General features: G+C 32.9%; 1 protein-coding gene across 4 annotated transcripts in view; it reads left to right on the top strand.

The window, feature by feature from the left end:
* The window catches only part of LOC108686200 (protein outspread), a 193,719-nt gene that overhangs the window by 81,008 nt on the left and 89,945 nt on the right, over window positions 1-22,766 (top strand). For all 4 annotated transcript variants that reach the window (XM_018191360.1, XM_018191376.1, XM_018191369.1 and 1 more), the window contains exon 3: window positions 21,562-21,627. In XM_018191360.1, the coding sequence (XP_018046849.1) occupies window positions 21,562-21,627 (66 nt within the window). The remainder of the gene's footprint in view (window positions 1-21,561; window positions 21,628-22,766) is intronic.

Genomic DNA, 22,766 nt, shown 5'->3' with positions numbered 1-22,766 from the left:
ATATATATATAGAAATATAAAAGAAAAAGGAAGAAAATTATCTTCTCCACATTTGTATGCATATATGCATAGAGTGCCGTGTACGTATTCTGAACGAAGGAATACAAAAGATATAAGAGAGTAACCTTTTTGCATCTCTATACAGGCTAATATTCTTTTGTCTATTATCTCTGTCCGCCTTCTCCGCGCGGGAAGATAATGAGCAGTCTCTGTACGTGCGCCCGTTTCGAATCAATGGCACCCTCGCGGTAAGTGACCGACATTCTCCTCTCCCGCTGCACGCTCGCACGTGCCGATGGCAGTAACCCCGGAGACAATGATATCCCGACAATGGCACGACGACGAGCTCGTCGCCACATGTAAATGTAACCTTTTGTAAAAGCCCGGGGAGGATGCCCGCCGCCGCGAGTGAAAGGTGCGACGCGCACCTCCTCGATTCCGCCACGAACTCCGTAGATCTCTCTTCTCTCCTAGTCTCTTCTGCGGATTAGGAAATGTCAGCAGCTGCTTGTCTGCAAAAAGTAGCGTTGTGAGACGCTTCATAGTTGATTCGCACGCGATAACAATATGATGCAACGTAGAAAAATCTTCTCTCAGGTATCGTTCGTTATGCGTCGTTATTTGTCTCGCAAATAGGTCGATGAAATGTAAATTATTGTTCGCGCAGAAACACACACAACTCGTGAAGATACGTCATTTAATCGAAGAGGTGCTTATTTATACTTTCACTTTGGCTTTTATTGACTATCATAGAGTCAAAGTTGCAAGAAAATTTCTCAAGTCACGATTAAACGCACATAGATATGTTAAAAGATATTCGAAAATTAATTCATAATTTTATCAAGTAAAAAATATCGTGTCATTTATAATATAAAGATCACGAAAAGAAATTTAATATCATTTCTCTGAGAAATATGCGCACTGTATCACTTTTTATATTAGATTGTCAAGAAAGTCCTGAATCACTTTTCGGCTTTTACCGTAAAATAATTATTAAACTGATAATCTTTATTTAAGGAATAATTGCCATGTTTCTGAGTAAATTTATATGTAAATACAGAAATATATGATTCAGCTATGATGACTTTTTTGCCAACTTAGTATTATAATTGAGGCACAGCGAATTTATATATTATTATATATGATAATAACGATATATGATAATAACGATTACAAACACAAAATTGTGTGAGTACATGATTGATATTGATGTGCTGAATAAACGCAAAGATAAATACTTTTCGGCGAGTTCAAAAAGGGAACCATCGGCGTAATGCGATTTTATAGGATCGGCGACACGGTGACGGTTATATTATCACAAGGAAATCCTTTAAGCGCATTTGCAGGTATAAAGTAGTCATATACCGCGCCAGAGGAGTCAAACAAAACAGGCATTACATTACTGTCACCATTTACCGCACTCGCGCGAATTGAGTAACCTGGAGAGTAACCTTCGATTCTCTCGCATCTTTCATCGTATTCCGTGAACGCACGTAGGAGAGGATCTTTTTTCGGGCTCTTCAACTTCTCGTTATGTAATGAACGCGATTCTATTCGACAGCGAACCGTTAATTTAATTCGCGCTTTCTAGTTAATTAATACCAATTACACGTATGTTGAGAGCGCTCGTTCGTAAGTTAGCCATATATATTTCGACGAAGAACGAATCCTTTTAATCCGCGTAAACACCTTCAGCGAGATGTACATTAACACGTCGATAAATTAACGATAACAGACGTGAAAACGGTTGTACGAGTCGATTAATGATTGTAGGTTAATGATTACGGTATCGCCAACTGCGAAATATTAGCCTAATGAGGCGATCACGATAGCAGAAAATGTGTGTTTTGCAGTTTTAATTGCTATGATGAGATTAGTTTTGAATCAATGCAAATATTTCCTAAATTATTAGTACTAATTAGTTTTTTAAATTTATTCAACATTAAATGTCTTATTTAAAATACAACTCTCCAACTTGCGGGGAAGAACTGCGACTATATAAATTATCCTTTAGATTCTTTGGAGTGGAATCTCATTCTAAAGAGTGAAAATTGAGTCAATTTTGAAAAAGAGTGACTCAACTTTTAATCTTGAAGAGTGAGATCTTATTCTTCAGAGTGATAATTCACTTTAGAAGTTTTAGGAGTATAAAATTATCATATAGAAATTACAGAATCGTATGAGAATATACAATGAATATATTTTGCTCAAATGACATTGGATTTAAAAATTTATGTAAATTATCGAGAGTTTTAGGTACTGAAATGTTTTCCTTTACAATTTGACACTTTTAAGTTTGGATATGCTAATAATAACTTAGTTATAATGATCATTACAATTTTCTTTGGCTTTTCAGTACTTGTTGATTTATGCGACGAGTTCAACGAACGCGTTCATCATACCTGTTACAACTGATATGTGTTACTTATGTCGCATCATGAATGTAGTTTATGTTCTTCTTACAAGCTATTTCTTGTATTAACTTATTTTATCTGTAATTTATATCTTGCGGCACGCGACATGCGGCGACTCGAAAGATTCTCGAAATTAAATATACACATACATATAAATTCGCTGTAGTAAGAAATATTATTACACAGAAATATTATCACATACAAAAATCTGAATTAAGCACCAATTCGTTATTATATATTTAAAACACTATTGTGCATAAATGTACGTACTATCCGATAATATTTCGAACACGGTCACCGAGAAAGCAATAATAATTTGAGAGCAGAGAGACCCTGGCGTGCAAAATTATTCGCGTGACGTCGCAGCCGTGTCAGATTTTACGCGACTCTGGGATAATTTGTTTAAAAGTCGTCCGTCTGGTTTCCGCCTCGGCAAGTGTAATGCAATCGTAATTCCCACCTGTAACATTGCGGCCGCTGGATTTGCATGTGAGCGAACCGAGCTCGAAGCTCGGACTCGAAGTCTGGGTTCGACGAGTCCCCTCGGCATCCGGACAATTAATCAGACTGCCATGCGCTTAAAGGACTGTTATTTTGCGGCATGTAACCGCATTTTTAAATGAGGTTACGTGTCAGCGTAGCCACTCAGATCCCTCCCTTGCACACCGTGATAAGAGCCCAGGTTTTTTTTCCTTTTTTCTCTTCGAACGGTTTTTCTTTTCTTTCTGAGCCACCACGACCGATATCTTTCTTTCTCATTTTTTTATCTCCGATATATCTTATCGGGCGAAATTGCTCTTTCTATTTCTGCGCAGACTCTCCTTTTGGCGTTTATTTTATCGCAATTATTTCCGTGTGGTGCAGGAAGTATATCAGTCTCTTGTTATCTTAACGTAAAATAATTTATACCCTTTTAACGTTGGATAATTAATTTTGTCTGATACAGAAGGACGAACGTGAAAATTTATTTACAAGATCTATTCTTCAATATATTGCAATTATATGGTTATTTATAGAAATTGTTTAATTATTTAAATCATTTAATAATAACGGTGTTTCATTATTAATTTTTATATTGATTACGTTTTCTCGTCAATAACTTTACTCTAATTTATTCTCTTATTTATTATTTCTATTCTTTACCGTACACGTTTTCTTTCTCCTCTTCTCACCTTCGCTCGCATGTTGTGAATGTTCCGACCACACAGTTCTAACTCGTGCAGTCCATAATTTGTCTTTCACTAACAGAAAGATGAGAAAGCTCGTGATTCGTTTCTTGTCTTTTTCTCGCTCCTTCTTCCTCTATCACATTTGTCATATTCTTCTTTAGCTCTTGCGAACCGTCGTGACGTCGAATTTTATCGCACGACCTTAATTACGGATTTCTGTGTCACGCTGTGAAGTCGCTCGCAAAGATTTTTCGTATACGCTTTTCATTATACATCATAAGAAACGTAAAAACAGTCTTCCTCCGATTTATGGTCTTATCTTTTGATATTTATGAAACTGTTTGCGAAGTAAAAGGTACATGACATTACATGCTATTATATTTTTATTTTGTACATGGAAAAACAGCTTTGCTAAAATAATCAAAAATTTAATTAGATACAGATAAAAAATAATTTTATTGGATTATCAAAATAATTATGTGGGATATATCAATACTGGGTTGCTAAAATGTCAAAAGTTTTTGCAGCATTTGAGTTTTCCACACAATTATTCGAATGATGACAAAATTGTTTTCAGATTTATATTTACCTAAAATTTTAGATTCAGCAAAGTCATTTTTCCATGTGTATTTAAAATGTATAAAATTATTTGATAGGAATATTTGATAAGAACATTTGAAAGATTGAACTTATATGCAGTTAGTTAGATATATTACTTTTCTCTCTTATTCAAAACTTTTTAAAAATTGAATTCAATTGAATTCATGATCACAGAATGCGTGTACATATGTACAACTAATATTCTTTGCCCGAGAAAATTACGCGAATTCGATTTTTTTTACCGGAAATTGAAGGATTTTCAGTTTGATCGTCTTGATTGTCACCTTCTTGATTTGTACTTCTCCATTGCGTGCCTTCAATCGCGAATCTTACTTAGTGTGTCGGGAGAATTCCTTCCTTTTTTTCTTCGAGAGTAACCGCCGAAGAATTCGCGTGCGAATTTCATGGGAATGCATTCACTCAGGAGGAGTCGCCGCGATCGGACGCGAAAGCTGCGACGATCTTTCGCCAGAAGAGATGGGATGTTTTCGCGCGATATTAACTTTAATCCTTCATAAATCAGAATAGCTACCGAGTAACATACCGTGCTGTCCGTTCATCCGTATGTCTCGCGCGAAATGTGATGTATGTCCGTGTTTAACCTTTAACTGCTCGCTCGGAAGCTGACAGACTCCACATTTGTCCGACGTATGTTATTACTTCCTTTTGTAGTTTTGATTTATTAAGAATTACCTTGATGACTACATGATTATTTGCGAGATTAAGATGTAAATTGAGATGTAAGTCTAGATATTTTTTTATGAATATGTTAATGTGAATTTTTTACAATAGGAAAAAAGACAGAAATAATACACATCGTGTCGTAAATTTGATAACTGACTCCGATTACGCGTAGTGCGATATGTATCTTAATTTAACTGTTGAGTAAGATATTTTATTAATACTGGTTTTCTAGTACAAACGCAAGAATTGGGCGATATATAAAATTAAGAAACTTGAGCAGCAACAATAAAACTTCTCATAAAGCCTTATTGCGGTGAAGTAATGTAGATTCCAGCGAAATCGTTACTTTGTTCCGAAGTGCAGAGCTTCTTTCCATAAAAACCGCGCATATAAGAAATAAATAATGCATACCTTTTTTGCATAATTTATTGCACAGTGGAAATATATAGCGATGAAGTTGGTTACGTATTTCGTACAAACTTTTTCAGAGAATGTACACAACAAAAGTTAGAGGAGGAAGAATTTATTCTCCTTTTAAATGAGCGTTTTGTAAGCTGTGTTGCTTAGCACGAAGAAGAGAAAGATGTTAATTTATTTACTCTAATGAAAGCGTATAGCGTGTCCCGTTATGACATGAATACGACTGAATATTTCGCATGCATTAGCAACTTTAAGTACGCTGCTTGTTACCAAACAGTCACGATGAGACAATACAAATTATCGATGTACCATTTACAACTTTTAAAATTTAAATAAAACGTTAAAGCGTTAATTTTAAGACCTCTCATTAGTCCACTTATCATTTATGAATCGTAAATTATTGTTTTCTAGTACAAGTTTGCGCTGAGGATGGCCCGAATTGAAGCCGAAACGTTCACCATGGCTGTGTTTCAAAATCTACTGTCACTACTGAAAATTTATAATGAACGTGACATAAATTATAGATTTTCAATACTGACAGTAAATTTTAGAATATATATGTGTATGATATTCCACTTGTAATTATATGAAATTAATAAAAGATATATGGCCTTACGATAAAAATACTTTGCGCTCCATGAACTGCATATGACTCTTATCAGTTCTTCTTTTTTAATTAAATTGTTATTTGATATAAAAGATATCCTATTTTAATTTTTATTTCTTGTTTTCTTATTTTATTTTATTTTAGAATATATTAGCGATATAAATGAGGATTTAATTAAATTATATTACTTAGAAATGTATATGATTTTTAGCTTTATAATTAGAAATCACATCAGAAGACAAGAATTTAGTAATTGTCATCTAATGAATGCGCTTCGTGAATCCTCGCGTAACATGCAATACATCGGACGAAGTTGGCTCGAATTTTCGCAGCGAAAGGTCATCTCGTTAGAGGACTCGTATCATGCAATAATTTATTATGTAACCGCGGCTCCTCGTCATCGTGTTATTCTTGCATCCGAGATCTCCGAGAGAGTTCTTTAACACATGCACGTTACGAGATTTAACATAACGATCGAATCTTTTCGTTGTCCCTCTGTCAGTTCTAGGCATAAATCAGCTGATAAGCAGATTAAAATGATAAGTCGCACGATTCCCGTGTATCATTTTCTTGGCAACGGAGTGCGTGTCAGGCACATATTTTTGCATGAATATTTGCTGACGTATACAGAATGTAACTATTATTATGTTAATGACATTTCTTCACGAATCTGGAATAGATTTTTCTTTCGTGAACATTTTATGAGACGTGATCATTTACAAGATATGATTTATTGCAAATCTTTATTCAGATTTTATTTAAAAAAGCAAGATTTTATTATTTATATTAGAGATCTAAAAAGTTCAAGTAAATGCAAATTTATTTATTATTATTTCTTTTTATTTTACATAGATATTAATATTTAATATAATATTATATGAATAATATTTTGAATATCTAAGGGTATTCCATTGTTATGACATGCTACATCTAATTTTAATCAAATAGTGCATACTGATATCTTGAAATGGTATCACTTCTTTTAAAATTAATTAGAAGAACGATTTCACGATCGAGCTTTCCTCTTTTCGATTATCACTGCATACGAGAATGGTGACATTTCTGATTTTTACTTTATCGACAATTACACAGAAGACTTTCTTTTAACAAACGAAGATAATAAACCGGTATCACGCCTATCGACTTACCGTTGTCGATGACATCGTAGAAACGATAGTTCAGCATGGCTTACACATTTTGCTACTTACTCCAATGTCCTCCTGTGAAACATCCTGCCCCGATAAGGATCCCTCGTCTCTTTGGCATGTGCGACGGACAGAGATAAGGCCACTTTTCACCGCTGTGGATTGTGGTCGCTAGTTCGATGCTTGTTTCTAAGAACGTCGTAACTTAACGAAGCTAATATCTCTCTCTCTCTCTCTCTCTCTCTCTTATTGCTACTTTTATTTCAATAGAAGAAGAGAAACTTGCGGCGATTCCTTTAACTCGAAATGATTTTCTATCGCCTTTCCTTTTTATCAGTACTTTAATAATATTTTATAATTTATCTTGACGTTAATTATAGTTAAATAAATAACAAACTTATTAATTATTTAGGTTGATAATTGCTAATGATTAATACTTAGTTTTGTTCTAAGTAGAATATGCATATCTTGCTACAACTCTTTAAAAGTTTTTTAGAAAGTATATTTTATATAGTATATAATATTAAAACACTTTTCTCGAATATAATATTAATATTTTGAATTTCTCAAATATTAAATATACAACGATTGAAATGAAAGAGAATTTTATAATTATATTTCTTCAAAATGAAGATGTATAAAAATAATAACTTTAATAATGCCACCATTTTCTCTTACAATTTTTTATATCTGTCGGAAATCTTACATTTTTTAGTCGTTTTTTAGTAGATTTTCTAATCATCTACACGGAAAAATTTACACGGACTTTCTGAACAATCTAATATTTCTATATACTTTGAATTTTATATAGTTGATTTATCTATTTTTTTATTATTAATCCAAACTGATCTTAGTACCTATGCATACATATTTATAATAATATATAAATAAATATGTATACACACATATTTATTTATATATTATTATTACTTTTCTGGAATCCTAAATTCTTTGGAATAGGATCTTAAAGAGTGAAAATTGAGTTAGTCTTGAAAAAGATTGGCTCAATTCTCAATCTTTAAGAGTGAGATTTCACTCTTCAGAATGAAATTTTATAGAATATTATATTCTTTCATCATACTTACTTATGAAATCCTTGTTTCCTAATGGAGATTGCAGAGAAAAGTATTGCATCATTCTGCTGGGAAATAATTTTTTGCGTAAAGCATCAGTTGTAAAGAGACATAGGTAGGCGAGTGCATTTCTCTACAAGCTCGTTACAACGAAGTAATAATCGTACAACGTCGTCGTCGATCTGTACGAAACGGTACACTTGACCGCTATTCGGGCTTTCTTTCTCTTTTCGTTGCAAACGTCGGATAACAGCATCGGGACTCGCGATTGCAGATTGGTTGACGGGATAAAATCTAGAGATCACTGAAAAAAAAAATCGTGCATCATTAAGTGACATGGATCTTCGGCACGTTCCCCTCACGGTATTCTTAATTACTCCGATCATTTCCTCCGTGTAATAACTTATCGACAAGATAAATACTCGACGTGATATCTCGAGTAAGTTGATTTAGATGCTATTTCTTTTTTTTTTTTCTTCATTATTGCAATTTTCCATTTCATTCTATCATTTCTTTTATTATTGTAATTTATTATCCTTCAGATTTCAGATGTGAGGAAGAAATTTTAGAATTAATGGTTTTTCGTAATTCTCTTGAAATTTTTGTTCAACTTCGCATTTGGAGTTTTTACATTATAATGTCTCAATTTTTTTTATTATGAAATATTCGTTTTCAAGTAACGTTATTCGAGTTATATCGCTATAATATGTACATACAGTGTTAATATAGCGGTAGTTGCAACATTGTCGGTAATATTTTATCAAGACTCTAACCTGTTCGATTTGGCCTCATGGAATGTGTCTTACGTGACATTATGTTTACGGTTCTTCCGAAACGTGGCTGCCAGTCGCGACAGAGCAATCGCGGCGGACTATGCAATCTGCATAAACGGTTTTAGCGGCCCCGACTTCAGGAAGCCGAGAGAATTTTATTCAATTAACGGTACTCGTGCACTTCTCGTCGCTGAAAACTTTTTAACACGCCTCCACTCGATGCTCTACGTTATGGCGTGAGCGACTCGATTTTCTCACACCATCAGGTCAAAAGGAAAAAAAAAAGAGAGAGCAAGAGGAAGATTTCTTTCCTTCATAAGGCAATAAAGAAGCGTCGGCAACGAGTTGGAGACCTAGATTCGCGAAGCAAACTGACCATAAATCCAAAGATATTAATCTAATTACGATAACCCCGAGACGATCATCGTACTTATTTCCAACGGTACGATAAATCCGGAGTTCAGACATCTGTATTAATTACAGTCGCGGATATACCGCGTGTACGATGGATAAAATACTGTGAAAACCGGGGCGCAACCGTGAAAACTAAATCACATTAGCGATACATTATTTCGATTTCTAATCCGTGTCTAATGAAGATCTACGAGGAGCGTTATGCTTTGTGTATGGAAGTAATAATATGGAGTATTCGATATCATGTAGTTCTTAGAAATACGAATTTCATCGTATTGAATATCGTATCGGAGGAAATACTAATAGCTTTTGCATTTTTAGCAGAAGAACGGAAGCTGTTATTATTAAAGTAATAATAAATTAAAGAATGGATTGAATAGGATTCGAGAAAAATAAAATATTTCTAAACAAAATTAGTTAGGATTCTTTATGTAGAAATTATAAGCTTAAGTTTTATTATTCCTCTATTAGTTTCAATTACTACTGTTCTTTTAAATAGAAATTTAATGTCCTATTTTTATAACTTTTTATAATTATTATACATATTTTGTTAGCATCAACATAGTTAGCAAGTTGCAACTTATTTTTTTTAATATCTAACTAATTCGAAATATCGCTCATTATTAATAATGTAAATTTAATTGTTTAAATTTTGATTTTGAAATATATTCTAATATTTATGAAGTATATTCTATTGAAAGAGAGTATTCACACACTCTCTTTCTCTCTCTCTCTCTCTCTCTCTCTCTCTCTCTCTCTCTCTCCCTCTCTCTCTCTGTTATGAGCCTTTAATTGATATTGCATCATGGATCGTAATGGCCTCTCGCGGTCCCTCTCGCCCATGGCCGCGATTTGCAGGAAGCGGTCCGATCGCAGAGTATAGATGCAAGTTGCGCAAGTCAGCACCAGGAAGCTGTCGTCGCCAGTCATCAGGGCCGTGATAGAGGCGGGGATAAATGTGTCTGTGCACATATACGGCCCTCGTTTTCCTTAGTATGTGCTTTGGCCTTGTCACTAGTCACCGGCCAGCTGTATTCCTCTCTGCGTCCTGCTTCTTCTCTCACCGTTGCATCTTCGTTATCTTTCCTCTTGTAACGAGAATAAGAATGAAGGAAAAAGAAAGAAAGAAAAGAGAGAAATATTCTAAGAAAGAAAGGAAAAAGCGTAGTTGAAGCCTATTCTAGGTTCTATTAAAGCATAGCTACATATATATATATTGTAGTATTATGAGATTGATCATGCATAACAAAGAAAATTTCAGCTTGATTTTGGTCGCTAATTGTCAGATTGGAATCAAATTAGAGACTCTATTAGAGTCTAAATTCAAAAATTACAAATTTGGTACTACAACTAATTTGAAAATATGAGATGAGCTCTTTTCTACTTTACATCTCTACATTTTATATTCAAATAGATATTTAATTAAAATTTGGCTATGAGAAAGTGAATCTTATAAACTATATTGGCTATGATAAACATATTCTATGATATTCATATTCGTTACTTATAACTATCTTGAGATGTCATAAACCAATCAGAAAGCTATTAGCATCTTAAGATATTACTTAAAACGGTCTTAAAATAAAAACTAATTACGAATATTGGCCTATATGTTACAATTATATATGTACACTTTGTGTGAACATATATTTAACATAATGTGTTTCAAACTTCGGAAAAGTTGCTGTCCGCTGGTGTCAACGGATATCTAGATCTGTTTTGGCATTGCAGTGCCGATGATTTGTTCGCCGATGAGGCTTTGGCAAGGGTTGATCCCTCCCCTCGAGATTAGCATTGCTGCTTGCTTTTTTATCTTGGGAAAATACGGCTGCGCGATAAATAAGCGATTAAGCGATTCGCCCTCTCGAGCGGTACGCCCCTTTCGCGCTAGTTTATTTAGATTTTACACGGTCTGGATTAGTGCGAAACCTCGTACCGAACTAACATCATTCCCACGATTGCGATTATTCAGCCCTTTCGCAAACAAATCTCGTTCGATTTTCGTGACTTGCTCTCGTGAAAAGTGGTTCGCTCTAAAAGAGACTGAAATTTATAATCGAATATAATCGATATCGAACGAAATGTGCCAATTAAATAATTTTAACTTACTTTCTCGGCTGCCATCTGAAGCGTCGATGTTTGAGAAACGTCCAACTTATAACCAACTTTTTTAAACGCACTGCAGTTATTTACGACACTTGGATACTTTTTGGAATGAGAATTTATTTCATTCTTTATTTTATCATGATGCTCGAAACAAAATTAACTTATATGACGACTTTGTTTTTCTCATTTTATCCGGGTACCTTTTGTGCGTGCGTGAGATGCATAGCGGTTAACAATATAGACCACGTTATTTATAACGCGTACAGTGTCACGAAGTTTATGGCAGAGTGCAAATTAACAACGCGAAGTCTCTTTTTTTCTCTCTTGATTCGATCGCCTTCGTTCTGGGCTCGTAAATCTGATGTATCGGGCGCAGATAAATTATGAAGTGACTGGAAGGTTAGTGCCACGTGGGTGGAAAGTCGCCTTGGCAAAATTCCGATTTGTGTTTACACGGAGAAAATCGGAAGAGTAAAAGAGAGAGAAGAAGGTAAAGCGAAGGATCGAGAATTTTTTTCCGTTTGAGTTATACTTGGAAATATAGGGCACTCGCTTTTCTCACGGTCGCGAGATCTCGCGTTTCAAGACTATTCCGGTTTATAAATACATGTATGCTGTTGGCGTATTTTCGACGCAATTTGATTCGCCTTCAAGCATATGCCTTTTAGTCTCAAGCGAGATTTAGTTGTAGTTAAAGTTTCTTGACTATTATTACATGAGCGGAAATTAAATACTGTAAGGAAGGTTGATTTATTCAAATACCATAATTTGTAATATTTACATTATATTTGTTACATGATTTAAATTATATATAAAAACCTTCATAAATCATAATTATAACTGTAAAGTATCTACCTTGTTTAATTTGCAAATTTTTATATCAATTCATTCTAAATTTGAAACACAAATTAATTCAATTAATTTGATATGTCGAAAGAAAAGCAAGGATTTTTGATATTTTGTTTCCTTAAAAAATTTTAATATCTTATTCTTGTATATAATTTTATAATTTCTGCATAATTAATAAAATCTGATCTCTTTCCCACAAGTACGAGAATTCTTCTAATTCTTCTAATATACTTAAGTAATAAGCTATGTAATGCTTAATAAATTTAAGGGGTTAAGTATTCATTTTTATATTAAATTGATAATATTTACATTTTAATATTTTGCTGCAAGTTAGAATGCACATTTTCAGCCATTTATCTTTAGATTTGCTTGAACAGACACTAAACACTGATCGCAATCGTATCGTGATTTAATCCAGGAATGTGAAGAAACGAACGGTAGTAGCATCTATGTTCAATTCTTCCTACGGGCGTGGTCGGTCGCATGGTCGCGAGCTGACGAATTACCGCGGCGCATGGTTGGCAGAGCGTGAAGGCAAAAATCAACCGGGTTTCGTGTTCGAGGCGAGACGTTCATCATCGTTCTCTCGCCTTGGGTGACTTCGCCGAGTACCCGGGCGCGCGCGAAAAGCGATGACCCGCGACGTGCATCCTCGTCGTTTTGCTCGACATAAGCAGATTCGTATCGCTCCCTCGTTTACAACGCAACCTGAAAACACAGCAGCTATCTCGCATTTCGCAAAAACGTTTCTGCATGCTAACATAAATTTGTTAAACATTGGATCAATTGATAATATCGATAGAATCGCGCCGACATGACAGTTGTCTCTTTTTTTATTTTATCGAAAAATATTATTCTTTCTTTTCTTTCTTTTCTTTATTGTGAAATGTGTTAAATACAAATTTTCCAACGGTGTATAATATAAAAAAAGTGATGATTTAGAATCTGATAAAAAATTATTTTAATAAAAGAAGATACATTTTTTAAAAATAATAAGAAAAATTAAAAAATTTTTATTCAAAGTAATTATATTGTTAAATATAAATATTGACCTGTGAATTGTTTTATATCATATAACATTCATTTTTTTATATGGAAAACATAAATTTTTAATTCCAATCACTTTTTGCAGAGACTATATAACTGATACGTCTTTTCACTGTAGAGGTATTTAGGCGCGGCAGCGTTAACTGTTATGTCGTTAACAATGATCTTTTTGCTGTTAAAGTTAAAAGTTAGGCAGAAGAATGCGATAGTAGTAATATCGATGAGAGGAATAAAGCGAGAGAAATAGCATTTCTTGCGAAAAAAAATGCACCGTTATCTCGATACACTAGATTCCTTATCTGAAGTCATCATTCGTCGATGGTCACTTTCATCAAGATTGAATTTTTTTTTTCCTCTTGCAATTGCTGATAACGAATGACAACAAGCCGCGTAGAGCAAATGATGTCAACCGAAACGATCAATCGTTTTTGCTCCGACTTATCGTCGCGCTGCCGGATCAGAACTGATTTCTCTGGTTGAATCCATTGTTGGATCACTGAACCTTTCTCCCGCGTCTAAAGCAAGAGTAACCTTCGATACAATATCATGCGATTCGGCGAATTAAAAAATTAATCTATATTCAACAGAAAAATAGGAAACGCTTTGAAAAGTTTAAATTTGCACAATTTTTAGATCACCGAAAAAATCAATAAAAAATTATCGCAGACAAAAAAATAAAAAAACATTTTAAAGACTGAAATTTGTACTTTAGTATGGTTGCATTCTTTTAGCTGTTTAAAAAAAAAATCTTATCTTTACTGTTCTGTAGCTTAACAAACATCACATTAATTGTTATCAAAATTGTTCCTCAAAATTAAGTATATTCAACAATCTAAATGATAAAAAAATTTTTTCTCAAAAAATATAATACTTTATAAAAAAAGTACAGAATTTTACTTACAAAATATTTTTTTTTTAATTATGAAGAATATTATATAGAATTAAATATTAAAATCTCTATGCAATCATGAATATTTTTATCAAATTAAGCAAATTTTATATGTGACATCATCACGGTTTTTCATATTTGGAACATGCCAATTAGTCGGACAAACTGCTCAACAAACGATCATTTTTCATCATGTTTGACGATCGCGCGGTATTATCTCGACTTTCACTCCGTCCACTACCGTCATCACCATTATATACTTTCCCCCGGTACACCTGTCTAACATTCGATAATTAAATAAGCCATGTGTGTCATGTCGCCGGACATTGTTGACTCATTTAATTGATGCGATCGCTATATTGTTTAAATTACAGAAAGCTGTAACGAGACTTTGGAAACGTGGTAGCGGCATACATCGTATCACATATATAGATAAATACAGTAATAAAGCTTACTAATTGCAGGCCTAGTTAGCTGATAATATCACCATAAGCGACTAATAATAAAGATCAAATTAATTATTTTCACTCGAGAACTCAAGAACGGGGAGTTGTACTCTGTTGAAATGTATAAAAATAAAGAAAGGGGATTAAATTTTTTGAGAAAGAAAATTAGAGAGAGAGAGAGAGAGAGAGAGAGAGAGAGAGAGAGAGTAAAAAAAGTATTAATAAACAATATTTATGTTGATTAATTATTGATGAATGATTGATAGAAGATAAACTGGAAATCTATCTAGTATCTACTGTTGAAATAATGATTGAAATGTTTTTCATTTATCAGTCTTTTTTTCAAAATTATGCGATACGTGGAACATGAACTTCTTATTTTCAATCGGTGACATAAATTCATTCGTGCGAAAATATTAGTCACGCTATTGCGAACGTTCTTTATTATTACTAGCTTGTTTCGTTTTAAGCTGAAGATTAAATAGCATTCTCGGAGAATGTTCTACAATGGATTATATCACAACTTCCGAGCATCGCGAAATACATCGAAATCATTGAATAGTAATCGTGCATTCGATTATAAATCTCATTTCAATCAATAACTACAAATTCCTTTAAAAAAATCGTGTAGCAGCATAAATTTGATACCTATATAAAGAAACTGAAGTTTAAATAAAGAAAAATAATTATTATTAATCAATGGAAAAAATAATTAGTCTTGATTAAATCTAAAATAAGAATTTTTCAGGATCAATAAATTTTTTTTCTAGAATTGATAAATATTCCGCGGAAAAAAGAATTATTTAACACATTAATAATTATTATTATTAATGTTTTTAATTTTTTATATTTATAATGTAGTGACAGCTTCTCTAATTTATTAATAGGAATTGAAAGATACGATGTGATTTATGCGTCTGGTCTTTTTAAAAGCGCTGTCATTACACATTATTATTCATACGAATAGGACAAAGTACAGCCGTATCAGGGCGTACCACGAATCCAGATTTGAAAGGATCTGCTACATTTCTTTCTTGACCGCATTATTCAGAACAGGCGGGGTCGGGAAATAGGATCGGCCGAATCGCGGATTCCGTCGATAGGGGATCGCCAAGGGAATAGCATCAGGTCACGTTACCGTTGTGGTCGGAGATCAGTGGTCCCTTCGGCAACCTCAACAACGACGGCATTCGCATGATAGGTAGCACGCTAGCACGCTCGTGGCCATACCGACAGGGTCGTGAATCGAAACACGAATAGCGAGCTGACGACGAAGATATCAAGTCCGATCTGTGGATGACCAGGATAGTCGTAAGAGGAAAATCGAGACATTCGATATCGTGTTATATGGAGATCACGAATATTCTGCTTTTTCAGATTAATATATTCAGAATAATATGTACATTTAAAAAATCGTGTCATCTTTTCTCTTATTGAAAGAAAATACTTTGAGATAATTGATAAAACATCCATCATATGCCGTATGTTTTTTTTCAATTTTTATTCTCTTCTCTGTTAGATATCAAAGGAATAGAATAACTCACTTCTTTAAATTAGATAACATTTGTTATTTTTAATTTTATTGTTTAACTCAAAAGGGAGTGGATTACTCTGATTCTTTGTGTGTCAAAATGTAAATCAATCTATTTTTGTGATTGTAAGTTTCAAAATAAACAACATCCATATAAATACATGTATTGTACATAGTAAAGAATAAACTAAATTTAAGTCAAATTTAATATCTTTTTTTTTTTAATTAAATTGTCAACTCTATTGTTTTAGTTAAATTGACAATAAATGGAATAGGAGCAGTACTTATAAAAACGATTAAAAATAATTCAAATTGAGTTATGAATTTAATGTTGATAAGTAAGATGCAATAAAAACGTAATGATTTTACGCATCCAGCTACGCGTTATGTGAATCGAACGCATCTAAGGATTAAAGTGAGCGAAAGTGAAGATGCAGCGTGTAATAGCTCGTGATAAAATCAAGATTTAGATGCGATTTATATAAACGTAGAGATTCATACATTGTTCGAAATCACCATTCCGCAAGTATGAGTATCGAGATAGTAGTGACGGCGTCGTAAAATGCAGCGCGGGAAATCGGAGATTCTTACGTCTGCTTGGCAAGGAGTATATATGATCTTCGTGACTAGCAGACTGATATGTTGAAATGATATGATTTCATCTTGCGATGAAAAATGCGCATTTCTTGTGATAATCGTTTACTCTCGTCGGGATTCTTAGCAGAAGAATTTATTGCCTTTTGTATTGTACATATTTATGTACATGTTTATTTATTTGTATTAGTTATTTATTAAAACTAGTGCCTTTATAAATAAATAGAATTGCTACAAAACTGAATTCAAATAATTGAAAACAATCAGAGCAAGAATTTTGCAAAATTTTCTGGATTCTTTGGCTTTAAAGAATAACATCACACTCTTAGTTTTGGAATACCAACTTCTTAATAATTAAAAATAATTAAAATGTAAGCAATATTAGTGACATTAAGAGTTTACCTTGCTGTGCTAAATTGATTTCTCAACAAAAATCTTTGATGGTCTTCAAATCAGGATGAAAAATATTAAAATTTTGAAGTATTATTAAAAATCAAGGAAAATCATACAATTTCTTTTAAAACTCAGGAAAAATATATGGAATTTTTTAGGATGAGAAATTTTATTTTACGATTTTTATTCATCTTTATATATCTGCCTATTCTACTTGTTTATCCTTAACATTTTCAGAAATGGCTTCTCCAGTTTCTCTATGTGTTATAAATATTTCTTATTTTTGAAATTATTTATTTAGGCCAGTCCCGAATAAACTGCAATATCGGGTCGACCCTGGCAAGATTGGAGCAAGCCCCACATTCCCGCCTTTGTTCAAAAAAAAGTTTAATATTCTGAATCCCCTATGGGGATTGTATCAGATATTAAGCTGATAAGAACAGATACTACACTTTGATCTTAGCTCAAGAGAGCCGAGAAGCGATGTCGTTAACCGATTTTACAAACCTTATATACAGTTTCGGATAAATCTTGAATACGGGAAGATGCGCCGCGTAGTGGCGAACAAAGCAAACACGTATTGATCATCCCTTCCAACGTAGACCTTAACGTCTCTTTACTCAGAGTAAAACCACTCAGCTCTAACCACTAGAGTGACTAGACCACCGAACTTATATATCGCATTAAAACATTAATTTCATATATTTCTCTGGTCATGTATGATACGAATACATTTTGATGCGTCACGTACGATTATGTTTGAATCAATCTTAAAACTGTAACTTGTCCGCTTAAATAATTTTCACACATATCGTATTATGTTTTAATTAATCTAAAAATATTTTTCTTTCAATAATTTTTATTTTTATTAGTTAAAATTTGACACTTTATGTTACGTTATTTTTTATTTTTAATTAACTTTGTTATTTTCATTAACAATATAATTTCTATTCTTTTCTGGAAGATTTAATTATATTTGCATTTGTAATTTTATAGTTAAGTTATTTTACTGGACTTTAAGATTTTCGATAATTACTTTGGTTGATTGAAACTGGTTGAAAAGTAGCGGTGACTAGTGACTTGAACTAAAAAGGTGGAATCCATAGATGGTATTAACAGCCTATATAAGCCAAGAAGATGCGGTAGGTCAGGATTATGCGGGTTCTTAACGTTCAAAATTACGTAAAAATGCTATAAAAAATATTTAATACTTTGCAAAGATCTAGAAACTTTTTAATTGTAAAATAGAATAACATTTATATAAAAGACAAAATTTATGCGCATTTGTTTCGAAATGTGTTTAGTTATATTATTCTAATTAGTTTATCGATAATTATATCTTTGTTCATGCGATATAACAATAATATTTAACAGATATATAATAATTAAATAATTTTTGCGCTCAAGTAGAAAAAACTATAAATGTCATTATATAATAAATAGTTTTAATAAACTTTCGTGAAGACGAGCAAAATAAGATTCATTGTCGTGGAACATATTGTAATTAATCCAAAAGTTAGACCCGCGTAATTAGTCTTAAAAAAATCTATTGTTAGAAAAATCTATTCTTAGAACAGGAGAAAGAGATTACGAGTATCAGCTAGGAGAATTCCGTGCTTTCTCTCCGTCATACCGTCTCAATCCTCTCGCGCATTGTTTGTGTCTCTCGTTCTTTCTTCCTCTTCTTCCGTGAGAGATCTTCCCACGCACGTACCGGGGTCCACGTAAGGCTGGTCCATGGGGCCCCTAGTGAATAATTACCAGATGAAGATACCGCCGCCTCGTGTAGGCTGATATCTGCTCTTCTCCCTTCGTCCAGCGATTTTGCAACGGTACTATGCATCTATTCTGCATGATGACTACGACAATATTTTGTCGTAATCCATTCGCGAACAAAAGCAACACGCTTTTGTGAAGAATTCGGACGGTTGTATTGTACTTTAACGTCAAAACCTGGTACCTGGTACTATACAAACCTATAGATTCATATTTGTGTATGTTTACTGAAATGACACGTTTTCAATACATTCTCTTTCATGTCCCACATCATATCAATGACAGCAATGTTTCCGTTACAGTTGCGTCTTTCTTCTCTGAAATCTTGTTCACATATGAATGACGCTATTTAGAAATTCAATAACACTGGTGTACAATGAGTTTGTTAATTGGATGATCTTAGTCTATTTTTATATATTTTTTTGCTAATTTTGAAAATTAGATCAGAATTTATTATGGGCTCTAATTTTTTCAAACTCACATGTCTTTTATAAAACTTATACATTTTACTAACAAAAGTTTGTTATATAAAATCTTTTTCTTAATTTAAATGATTTTCATTTTATTTAAAATCTATTATAATGAATAGAAAATTATATTAAATTCAAATTTAGCTATCTATAAATTTAGCTTCCTATAAATTATTTGATTATATTTAATCAAAAAATAAGTACATAAATTTAGCAGATATAAGATCAATGAAAAAAGTAGTATAAGAAACACCTTATCAGATCAATTTAAAAAAAAGTTAAATTTTGTTTATTATAATATGGTTACACAATAAATAAATTGCGAATGATTTCTGAATGGAAATTTTTTCAGAATTGATTTTAATGTTTTTATAAAAAAAAATATTTTTTATTTTTCAGAAAAAGTAGCATCACCATTAAAAAGCACCATTATACGGGAAGAAGAGGTTTTTTCATGAAATAAATAATTTTAAAAACATCTTTTTTCTGATAATATTAAAAGAAGTTTATTTCCGAACATTGTAATTCTATTAATTATGCCCAAAATTATTTTTGTCGAGGCCAAAATCCAGAGAAAAAATATATCTCATATATTTTATATTGGTGTCTGTTAAATTAACTTCACAAGATTCTCATAAGTTAAGTGACTTTATATACTCTACCCGTCTTATATTTTTCTGTTTACAAAGTTTGGTTATGAAACAGCATTTCATATTTTCTGTGTCAATGCGTTTGCCTGCAGGACATTGTACCTATCACTATGGTAGACAAAGAGGTTAATCGATATGGCCGGTATCGCATAACTGTGCATGTAGTCGGACGTAAACTTTACACGTTGTGGGCATTTGCATACAATCGTATAGCGTGTAAAGTTCTCGCTCTATAAACGTCGCAATTCTTTCGAAGCGCGCCCATCAAATTCGCGGCTGTTGCTACGTACAACGAATCCCAAAGAGTATTTCCGTCGGGTAATGCGCGGTGAAAGCGACGGCTTTTATTAACTGTAAGAGATTTGCATGAAAACAATGAGCGAAAGATACATCGTATACGTTTATTAGCACTCTACAAGAATGAAGAAATTTTTCTAGAAGAAATTTTTAAAGATGAAGTTTCAAAGATAAGTTCGAATCCATAAATTTGAACATAAAAGAGTATCCAAAAGTATTTCGAGCCACGAGATAAGTTTTTCATTTTATGCGCAACTTATAGCAACGAGAGAGAAATCGTGACGATCCACCGCTGCTGGTTGCGCTCTTCTTTCTTTTTTCTCTCCGCCGTGTCGACTTTGTTTCTAATTAACGGCTGCCGTGTGCTAATTGTCCAGCTGACGTAGCGGGAGGTCTTAAAGATTCTTGAAGGTCGAACAGGTTCAGCCTTGAGTCGTGCGAAATTGTTTTCTCTCCGCGTAAGGACGCGTCTTTCTGCGTAAATTGCCAAGTGCTCTATGGAAAATTCTATCCATATTTTTCCTATATCGTTGCGGTAATCTTGTTTTTGTAAAGTAATTGCGGCAATTATAATAATTGTTCAAATAATAATTAGACAGTTTATATTTACATATATTTAATTATAATGCAAATTTAACTGTATATCGCAAATAATTATTAATTAATAATAGTAAGTGGTACTATTACGTAAATAAAAAAAAATCTATACGATCAAAGCTGAATTTTGGGATCTAATATTTTTATATGTAAATTCTAAACACGTTTTTTAATTATATAAAACTGCGTCGCTATCAAACTTGAAACTAAAGCTGAAATAATATTGCAATTAAATTGATTTGATAATAATGCTAGTAAAACATCTTAAAACAATGAAAAAAACTTATTGCAAAAAATATTACCTCAGCCAGAATCAGTATGATTACGTTTCAAGTTCAATGATAATTAATAGATACAAGTAATATTGTGGTTATCAATCAAGTAATTATTTGCAACAAACTTAAATTTCTCGTTATTTTACGTTAGCGAATAAAAATTCTTAAAAGTTTGCGAATGTTTTATTAATCATTGCTACCTCATAAAATCTAAACATTGAAAATTTTTAATTAGCAGTTGTAAAAAAATATATATAGTATTTAAACATTTTCTTAATATTTATATTTAAATAATGAATAAGAACATCTCTTCTAATAGTCAATACGATTTCTGTGTTACAGAGATGGCAGAGAAGGTGGTTCGTTCTTTACGATGACGGGGAGCTGACGTATTCTGTGGACGAACACGTGAGTAAAGCTTGTAATTTGATATTAGAAACGAATTCGTTGGATCAAATCCTCTTAACCAATTATTTATTCTTTTTACTGCGTGTAAAAAAGCTGCTTTACTGCCACGAAATCTATTTATCGTATTGATATGGATTCCTATCTCTTTTATATCACTTTTAATTATACGATAAAAAAAAACCTCTATATCTTTTATACTTTTATATTTTTTAAACCGTGTTCATCAAGATTCTTAACTTTATGTCAAGAAGTATCTTTTTAATAAATAATATCTTTACAATGTTAGTTAAATTTAGTTAGATATGCAATTATTACACACTATGAAAAAAATATACTGAATCTTAATAAATATTTGTTTGAATAGGATTATCTCACTTAACATTTTTCTACAGTAAATAAATATTTACTGCATGAAAAAAATTATAGTTAAATGAAATTAATAGTTCTTATACCAAATAAATATATGTTTATATTTAATTAATATTCAGTATTTAAACAAATCTTTATTAAAATTTAATACATTTTTTTCAGTATATATAGTAATTACAGCAACAAATTTTACATGACACCTGTGACATCCTGACCTCTAGATTAAGTCACATTTTATAAAATCGCAAATTAATTTTCGCATGTAAAAAAAACATCTTGATATCAAATACAAATATATTGTTGGAGATGAACGAGAAAGAAAGTGAGAGAGAAAAGATCGTGCGGGGCAATATATCACGAATAACGGAATAGTACGAAAATATGGCACGAGTTCGAATATCGCGAACTGTCAGGATGTGCGTGTTATGTCAAGCAGTGAATCAAGATCTGAGAAGTGGTTTTCTCGGATGCTGCGTGCATATGGCAGAGTGTACCGGGAGGTCGTAGCCGATTGTGTACTCTACGGTGGTCTGCCGTGCATGTATCAACCGGCCACTACCTACCGACATCAGCAACGGCAACGTCTCAGCGCAGCGGCGTCTCGTACACAGAGAACATTCGTTGCTATAAATGACCCCGACACCGGTACATCTCGAGTTTCCGCTTCCTGGTGTCGATGCGGACATTGCGGACGCGGAAACTCTTTCAACCCGTCAGAATTGATTTACGCATGAACAGACGCCAGAATAGAATTCATTACTATCCCTCAA

The sequence above is a fragment of the Atta colombica genome, unplaced genomic scaffold (genome assembly GCF_001594045.1).
Source record: "Atta colombica isolate Treedump-2 unplaced genomic scaffold, Acol1.0 scaffold100, whole genome shotgun sequence".
NCBI classification, from domain to species: domain Eukaryota; kingdom Metazoa; phylum Arthropoda; class Insecta; order Hymenoptera; family Formicidae; genus Atta; species Atta colombica.
Note: the sequence above shows the minus strand (reverse complement) of the source record. Positions and strands in the feature narration are given on the sequence as shown.